The 9717-nt window shown below is 31.8% G+C and overlaps 2 protein-coding genes across 2 annotated transcripts; both read right to left on the bottom strand.

Moving 5' to 3' along the window:
- Nucleotides 1-5984: 5984 nt before the first annotated feature.
- On the bottom strand, nucleotides 5985-6512 carry LOC139859581 (uncharacterized). Its single transcript, XM_071848365.1, has one exon. It carries the CDS (start codon nucleotides 6510-6512, stop codon nucleotides 5985-5987), a length of 528 nt encoding a protein of 175 aa, XP_071704466.1.
- Nucleotides 6513-6572: 60 nt separating this feature from the next.
- LOC139859580 (uncharacterized) lies at nucleotides 6573-7935 on the bottom strand. Its single transcript, XM_071848364.1, has 4 exons — nucleotides 7525-7935; nucleotides 6988-7308; nucleotides 6848-6896; nucleotides 6573-6781 (listed from the first exon to the last, which is right to left on the bottom strand). Exons 1-4 carry the CDS (start codon nucleotides 7933-7935, stop codon nucleotides 6573-6575), a joined length of 990 nt encoding a protein of 329 aa, XP_071704465.1.
- Nucleotides 7936-9717: the final 1782 nt, after the last annotated feature.

The following is a 9717-nucleotide window of genomic DNA, read 5'->3' as shown; positions in this document are numbered from 1 at the left end:
AGTAATCAGAATGTATGCATGTATGCTTGACCCCAAGCAAGTATGAGTGTACACGGAAGCATGTATCAAATAGCCATGTATGAAGCTGAGAAACATATAGAAAACTGTCAACAAAAAACGTTGGTGAAATCATAGGTGTATTAGTAAACGTTGTATTTGAACCACAAGATTTAATATAAGATGATTATCAAAATCATTTGCATTCCAAAGTTGTTGTTTGTTTCGCGGGCACCCAATTATCAAACTTAACTGTTTTGTACCCTGTTACGTAGTGTTAGAACATACACTATACTCGAAAATATATTTCATTCGCTAACGGTAGCGAACTGTCCGAATGAGGCTCGTCAAGCCCATGTGATCACATAATATAAGTTCTCGTTTACACCCTGCAAGTGTAACTAATGATAATTGAATTGAGGATTTTTGTTCAAACCCGTACGTGGAATGTTCGTTTTCGTACTTGTGTTCAAAGTGTAAAGTATGATACGTATATGTTTCTTATCCCATAGTTTAAAGCATAAAAGTTGTTTGAAAGATGGGACTATGATCTCACCTCGAGTGCACGAGTATAAAAGTACTTCACAAAGTAAACGTGTGCATGATAGTTGCTTAGCCTCAACCTAAACAAGTAAGTTGTATAAATTAACCGGTTACGACACAAGGTCGGGCGAAATGTGTTCAATTAGTCCTATGGCTCGTTACGACTCGAATATATAGCATGTGAATCACGTTGTCAAGTTTCATGCAAGAATCAAGTATAAAATAAGATTAGAACGATTGCATAAGTGTTTTGTTAAGTTTAACTAAAAGTCAAACTTGGTCAAAGTCAACGAAAAAGTCAACGGGGTCGGGTCCCGAACTATTTTCCTGAGCTTAGAAGTCATGTATAAGCATGTTGGCCAAGTTTCATATTGATCGGGGGTGCGTAGCATACTTAGAAATAAGCGAAATTTGACATTTTTGGGCAGTCTGCCTCAGATGCGCCGCATCTGAGGCTGATGCGCCGAATCTGCATCTGGTGCAGCAATTCTGGGGCAGTTTACACTTAGACGATTTCAACTTCAAACGATCATAACTTTTGACTCGTTAACATTCAAAACACGTATCTTATATCGTTGGAAAGGTAATTTAAAGAGGAATACAATTAAACACATTTCATCAATCAATTCCATCATTAACAATAAAGGAAACCTCAATAAATGATCATTAAACGTTCAAAATCAACGTTTCAAGTTCATAAAATGCATTTCTTGACTCGGGAATCCAATTCACACATATGATATGCCGTTTTGAAGGTATTGAAACATACATTACAACTAATCACTAACTAATAGCATTTCATGGCATTAAAAGCATTAAAAGTTCATTTTAGAGTTCATCAAACCCTAATCAAAATCATGAATTCAACCATTTTGTAAATGAAGCTTTTCTAAATCAACCTACACATCAAAATGAAGCTAATGATGCTAGTAACACATTTAATACATGAACTTTAACATTTAAACAACATTTAATCACCCAAAATTCAAGATTAAGCAAACCCATTTCAAATGTTCAAACTAGTTACTCAAAATAACAAATCGAGCAAGTAAATCATATATTCATGCTAGACACGAGCCATAGACACTAACTAACACCATTTCAAGTATATAAAACGAATTTAGAGAAATCTAGTATTTTAGAAATGTTACCCAAATGTGATGAAATTGGTACCAAAATGCAGAGGATGAAGAGGGGATTCCAAATATGTAATTTGTTTCGATGTTTTCTTCTCCAATCGGATTTAGATGATGATTGAATGGATTAAGAGAAAAAGAGTGTTCTTGAGCTAGAGAGAAAAAGGGAGAAGAGAGGTGAAGTGAATGAGTGGAGATGGTGGGGTTTGACTAGTTGACCTAGTCAACTATTTAGGCCCCTTTGTAACTTTGGTCCCTCGAGTTTCAAAGCGGGTGCGGGAATTAACCAAACGAATATTTTAAAAACGTTCGAGTAAACGAGTGATGTTATAATTAAATAACGGGAATATTATGAACGTTAGTTAACGAAAGACGCGAATTTAGATAACAAAAGGTATTATCTAAAAAAAAAGACGGTGTTAAAAATAAATTTAACGGAAAAACACGGGATGTTACATGTGAGTCACCTAACACATGTGGGAACCATCATTTGGCAACTAGCATGAAATATCTCATAAAATTACAAAAATATTAGTAATCATTCATGACTTATTTACATGTAAACAAAATTACACATCCTTTATATCTAATCCATATACCAACGACCAAAAACACCTACAAACACTTTCATTCTTCAATTTTCTTCATCTAATTGATCTCTCTCAAGTTCTATCTTCAAGTTCTAAGTGTTCTTCATAAATTCTATAAGTTCTAGTTTCATAAAATCAAGAATACTTCCAAGTTTGCTAGCTTACTTCCAATCTTGTAAAGTGATCATCCAACCTCAAGAAATCTTTCTTATTTATAGTAAGATATCTTTCTAATACAAGGTAATACTCATATTCAAACTTTGATTCAATTTCTATAACTATAACAATCTTATTTCGAGTGAAAATCTTACTTGAACTTGTTTACGTGTCATGATTCTGCTTCAAGAACTTTCAAGCCATCCAAGGATCCTTTGAAGCCAGATCTATTTTTCTTATTTTTAGTAGTTTTATCCACAAAACCTGAGGTAGTAATGATGTTCATAACATCATTCGATTCATATATAAAACTACCTTATTCGAAGGTTTAAACTTGAAATTACTAGAACATAGTTTAGTTAATTCTAAATTTGTTCGCAAACAAAAGTTAATCCTTCTAACTTGACTTTTAAAATCAAATAAAAATATGTTCTATATCTATATGATATGCTAACTTAATGATTTAAAACCTGAAAACATGAAAAACGCCGTAAAACCGGACATACGCCGTCGTAGTAACACCGCGGGCTGTTTTGGGTTTGATAATTAAAAACTATGATAAACTTTGATTTAAAAATTGTTCTTCTGGGAAAATGATTTTTCTTATGAACATGAAACTATATCCAAAATTCATGGTTAAACTCGAAATGGAAGTATGTTTTTCAAAATGGTCATCAAGACGTCGTTCTTTCGACTGAAATGACTACCTCTTACAAAAACGACTTGTAACTTATATTTACGACTATAAACCTATACTTTTTCTGTTTAGATTCATAAAATAGAGTTCAATATGAAACCATAGCAATTTGATTCACTCAAAACGGATTTAAAACGAAGAAGTTATGGGTAAAACAAGATTGGATATTTTTTTAATTGTTGTAGCTACGGGAAATATTGTAACAATTCTATACAAATCATATCCTAGCTATATTGCATTATACATGTATTCTAATATATTATGTAATCTTGGGATACCATAGACACGTATGCAAATGTTTTGACATATCATATCGACCCATGTATATATATTATTTGGAACAACCATAGACACTCTATATGTAGTAATGTTTGAGTTAGCTATACAGGGTTGAGGTTGATTCCAAAAATATATATACTTTGAGTTGTGATCTAGCCTGAGACGGTATACACTGGGTCGTGGATTGATTCAAGATAATATATATCAATTTATTTCTGTACATCTAACTATGGACAACTAGTTGTAGGTTACTAACGAGGACAGCTGACTTAATAAACTTAAAACATCAAAATGTATTAAAAATATTGTAAATACATTTTGAACATACTTTTATATATATGTATATATTTATTATAGGTTCGTGAATCGACCAGTGGCCAAGTCTTACTCCCGACGAAGTAAAAATCTGTGAAAGTGAGTTATAGTCCCACTTTTAAAATCTAATATTTTGGGATGAGAATACATGCAGTTTTATAAATGTTTTATGAAATAGACACAAGTAAATGAAACTACATTATATGGGTGAATGATTGAAGCCGAATATGCCCCTTTTGCTTGGTAACCTAAGAATTAGTAAACCGATCTACTAATTGACGCGAATCCTAAAGATAGATCTATTGGGCCTAACGAACCTCATCCAAAGTACCAGATGCTTTAGTACTTCGAATTCGTTTTTATCATGTTCGAAGGATTTCCCGGAATGATAGGGGATATTCTTATATGCATCTTGTTAATGTCGGTTACCAGGTGTTCACCATATGAATGATTTTTATCTCTATGTATGGGATGTATATTGAAATATGAAATCTTGTGGTCTATTATTATGATTTGATAATATATAGGTTAAACCTATAACTCACCAACATTTTTGTTGACGTTTTAAGCATGTTTATTCTCAGGTGATTATTAAGAGCTTCCGCTGTTGCATACTAAAATAAGGACAAGATTTGGAGTCCATGCTTGTATGATATTATGTAAAAACTGCATTCAAGAAACTTATTTTTGATGTAATATATTCTTATTGTAAACCATTATGTAATGGTCGTGTGTAAACGGTATATTTTAGATTATCATTATTTGATAATCTACGTAATGCTTTTTAAACCTTTATAGATAAAATAAAGGTTATGGTTGTTTTAAAAATGAATGCAGTCTTTGAAAAACGTCTCATATAGAGGTCAAAACCTCGCGACGAAATCAATTAATATGGAACGTTGATAATCAATATGAACGGGACATTTCATATTGCTAAGAAGGATGTACGTACAGGCAACAATATAGATGGGCATAACTATTATATATACTTATAATAACTATAAATATAAATATATATATAATCATAAATATGATTATAAATCAAATTAATTTTCTTTAACTACACCGTAAACATATATTATATCTATTTACTTGAAACATATGCATGTATTTACTACTTACGATAAACCACTATCCAATATCATCACTTTTATTTTAGAACTCATCATCTTAATGGTTTACTTGAGTTTAAATTTATCAATATTGGATGTTGATCATGATGTTTTTAAAATTCAATCAGTGTTATTTAAAGACCCGAATTATTCGATACTATTACACGTATACTTTTGTCGCTCATTAACACCAACGCAACGCACGAGACCAAAATTCGATAATGCGAAAACACAAATTTACAACATCCGTGCAACACACGAGGTCATAAGTAATAATATTATAGAAATTCAAAATGCATTGAAAAAGGAATGAAACACACGAGCTCAAAAATTTACCATATCAGTTACAGAACCAAGTAAGTTTTAATGATTTTATTTAACAACTATGCAACATGCGGGCTAAAAAATCTACCATATCACATTTTTTTTTGACACATTTCTATCTATAGGTCGCAACGATAGTTGTTTGATAAACTCAATGAATTTTGCACGGTTATTTTACCCACCCGTGCAACGTACGGACTCTAAAATCTAGTGTGTGTGTGTGTGTATATATATATATATATATATATATATATATATATATATATATATATATATATATATATATATATATATATATATATATATATATATATATATATATATATATATATATATATATATATATATATGCGTGATCTGTAGCTAAACTTAAAAACGGCTAAGAATGGATAAACAAAATTTTAATTTTTTTTTTTAAAAAAATTATCTTTTTAGTGTCTCTTAATATGTAGATGAAAGAAACGTGAAAATGACAAAATATATATATATATATATATATATATATATATATATATATATATATATATATATATATATATAACGAAATCGTTAAAAATTGTCGATGAATGATAATAATCGTGATGGATGATTAATTTATCATTCATCACTATTTAGATGAATGATACACTAATCATTCATCACGATTATTATCATTCATCATCGATTTTTTAACGATTTCGAATGTTTTTTACTTATAAAAATATAGATTAGGATAGTGGCGAAGCCAGGATTTCAGGTCGATGGGGTCATAAAATAATATAGTAATGTAAAAATTTAAAAAAATAATAATTTACAAACCCCGATTAAGTACTAACATAATATAACAAGTTACTTTTTAACACAACTGTCCCCTACGAGATTTCATCCGTTGAAAACGATCCATAACTGCTTCATCTTTAACGCTAGCAAGCGCTTCTCTTTCTATGGCACCAAGAAGACAACCGTTTAAATATTCATCATTCATTCGATTACGCAAATATGATTTTACAAGCTTCATTGTTGTAAAACACCTCTCGATTGTTGCAGTTGCAAAGAGCAAAACTAAAGCAAGTTTTAATAACCGATAGACATAACGAAATGAAATATGTTTTTCAGTGTTAACCATCAATCTAGAAAGGTCGGCAAGCCATTTTAACTTCAAAAATTTATCATCTTGACGCACAACCTCATAGTATACTTCAAGTTCACGCTTTAAATGATCCCTTTCTGTTTGATTAAAATCCATAGGATACATCTCGCTCAACTTCATTAACTTAGATGCATCAAACATATAAAATGAATTACGTGGGCTTGAAGCTGCCATATTAGTAAACAATTCGGTGCTTACCTCACTAAAGCGATCACCAAATTCTTGAAGTATCATATCTAAAATCGTATTAAAAATGTTAACCTTGAAGTAATGTTGATTGGTAATATTTATCTTTCAATTTCTTGAAACAACATATACTTCATCTATGTTTAACATTTCAAGATCATACTTTTGACAAAATGCATTTACTTCCTTCAATAACCCATCAAACCCATTCTCTCTAAAGTTTTGCAGTGACATTCTCGTTCCTTGCACCAACGAAACCGCTTCTAGAATATTTTGATCCTTTCTTTGAAGAGATTGTGACAATACATTTGCAAGCCCTAAAATGTGCAACATCAAGTGCAAATAGAACACAAAATCAAAGGTTTCAAAATAGGTTAAAATACCAGACGCTTGACGCCGACTCAAAGCATTATCACCTTTTTCTTTAACATACTGAAGAATGTTAACAACTTCTGTAGACAATTTTTTTCAAACTTGACATTGTTTTGTAATGAGAACCCCATCTTGTATCTACGGCTCTTACAAGAGAACGTTCTTGATTTTTCCCTGTTCCGGTCTCAACTTCACCACTAGCAATTTCTTCTTCTAATCTATCTTTCCGAGCATCTCGGATCATATCATTTCGTTTACACGAAGCAAAAACCACGCTTACCGCCAAAGCTAGTTTATAAAAGAAATCCCCAACTCCCTCATGATGTTTCGCAACTGCCACAACCACTAACTGGAGTTGATGAGCAAAACAGTATACATAAAAAGCTGAGCTATTATCTCTTAAGATCAAAGCTTTCAAACCATTAAACTCTCCTCGCATATTGCTTGCTCCATCATAGCCTTGACCTCTTACCTATTAAATTTAAAATATAAAAAAAACAAAATAAATATAATTTCAAAAGAACACGTAAGAGATAAATGTAAATCATTTCAACTTCTTACCTGTTTCAAACTTACTTTATGTTCAGCAAATAAAGAATCGATGACAGACTTAAGAGTTAAAGAAGATATGTCTTTCACATGAACAACACCAACAAATCTCTCCTTAACAACCCCAAGTTTTACTAACATATCTCAAAACTACAGCCATCTGCTCTTTTCTAGACACATCACTAGACTTGTCGACTAACAAGCTAAAGACATCATCTCCAATTTCATCAAATATAGATTTTAGTACTTGTTTCGCAAAACAATCAACAATGTCTTTCTGAATATCAGGTGATGTTAGTTTGCAATTCTTTGGAGCTTTTAACATGGCTTTACGAGCATTCTCATTTTGACTAGCAATCAATTTCAATGTTTCTAAGAAAACTCCTCTATGCATAGAATCTTCACTCTCGTCATGACCACGAAATGGTAATGCGTTATGCATTAAATATCTAACAGCATCAATTGAACCTTGTAATCGAATTCGATACTCATTCTTCTCAATATCTGATTGTTTATGAAAAACGGCAGCTATATTTTGCTTTGGTTTCATCAAATATTTTCATTTTAGACGTGCTCTATTATGGAAGCTATTAACATCACCCACAGGAACATCAAATCTATTTTTTTTTGTTCCAACTACAAAACCCGTTAGTCACAGATGCATCACTCCCATATTGATTTTCAACATATTCTCTAAATAAGTAACACCACAAACAAAATGCTCTATCCACCTTAACACTATACTCTAACCAACAATATTCATCAAACCATGCTACGACAAAACGTCTATCCGCAGACCCTACTTTTTTGGCCGGAAATGTATGACCACGCGGTTGAAAAGGTCATCGTTGCAAATAAAGTCTTCTGATTTCATCTCTTTGATTAGGGTCATAGTTTAATATTTTTTTTCTATCTGCGGATCCCAAGGAAGTTCCTTCATATCAATCTTTTCTGGCATTGACGGAGTAGAGCTAGGGCTTGAAAAATTGTTAAAAACATTTGCATGTGAAGGTTCTTCTTGATTGGATGATACCTTTTGTTTTACAAATCTATGTAATGTACTTTGCATCTCTATAAATTAGTATCTACCAATTAAAATATAAAAATATACAAGTAATAAATACATCGTATAAATTAGAAATATTTAACTAAATAGATTAATAGATCATAAAACCTAAAAATCAATAACAATTCTATATTGCAAAATAAGATTCCGGAGTATATAAGAAGCCAAGAAGGACAAAAAAAATTACTTCAAGAAACTTTAAATGGTTGAGTGACTTGCTCTCTGCCTTCTGCTGCTAGCTTGCGATAAGAATTTTTGACGGAATTATATGGTTTACGGTGTTACCTATAAATTAGAATTGGAATTATTAAATGGTTGAATGGACTTTGTAAATGGTTGAATGGACTTTGTAAATTTTAATTGTTGAATGGACTTTGTATTTTGTAAATGGGCGGTGTCATGGTTCCATAATCCATGAGTTTATATTATTAAATCACATAAATTTTTTTTTAACGGCGATTTTTTTTGGCATATCATTTCTTTCAACAACCCTCATCATTTGCACGTAAAACACACGTTCGGGAGGAAACCCGAACCCGATTGACGGTACCCGGGAACACATCCATTCGGGCAGTGGTTCCGGGTAGGGGTCCGTGAACGAATCCGGTAAAACCTCCCTATAGGATCAATGTATACCACCATTATTTGTGTTCAATTGGTTTAAAGAAAATTAGGTCATCCCTAAGGATCGAACCCATGACCTCTCCCTATCCCATGACACAAAGTACATGGGGAGAACCGTTGGACTATGCCTGCAAGTTATTAAATCACATATTTTAAGCCTATTTTTTTTTTTTTTTGGTTGGTGTCAATTGACCCCAACCCAATTGATGTGCAAAATGTGGTATACGAATTGTTGTATGAAATAGTATGAAAAAATACCGATTAAAGATTGCTACACACTAGCGGGCAGTGTACCCGATCGTGTAGTAGTATAGTAAATGGTAAAATTCGTGTATCGTTCCAAGGACAATATCTAAGTCAAATTAGGATTATAAACTAAATTATGATTAACTAAAAGAATTACAAGTACAAGATATATTTTGGTTTGCCCTTTTACGATGGACGAATCAAGTGATTAATAAGATTAAAAGACAATGTTTTTGGTATTTTAAGTTTATGAAAGTAAAAGATAGTTTTGATATCAAATTAAGGAAATATGCTCATCTAGACTTTTTACCCTTAATGTTGAATGTTATTTAGGATTAAGATCGGATTGATTGGTTATGCACGAGAACTAATTAATTGGTTTACCAAGAGTAGTCT

The sequence above is a fragment of the Rutidosis leptorrhynchoides genome, chromosome 7 (assembly GCF_046630445.1).
Source record: "Rutidosis leptorrhynchoides isolate AG116_Rl617_1_P2 chromosome 7, CSIRO_AGI_Rlap_v1, whole genome shotgun sequence".
In the NCBI taxonomy this organism is placed as follows: domain Eukaryota; kingdom Viridiplantae; phylum Streptophyta; class Magnoliopsida; order Asterales; family Asteraceae; genus Rutidosis; species Rutidosis leptorrhynchoides.
Note: the sequence above shows the minus strand (reverse complement) of the source record. Positions and strands in the feature narration are given on the sequence as shown.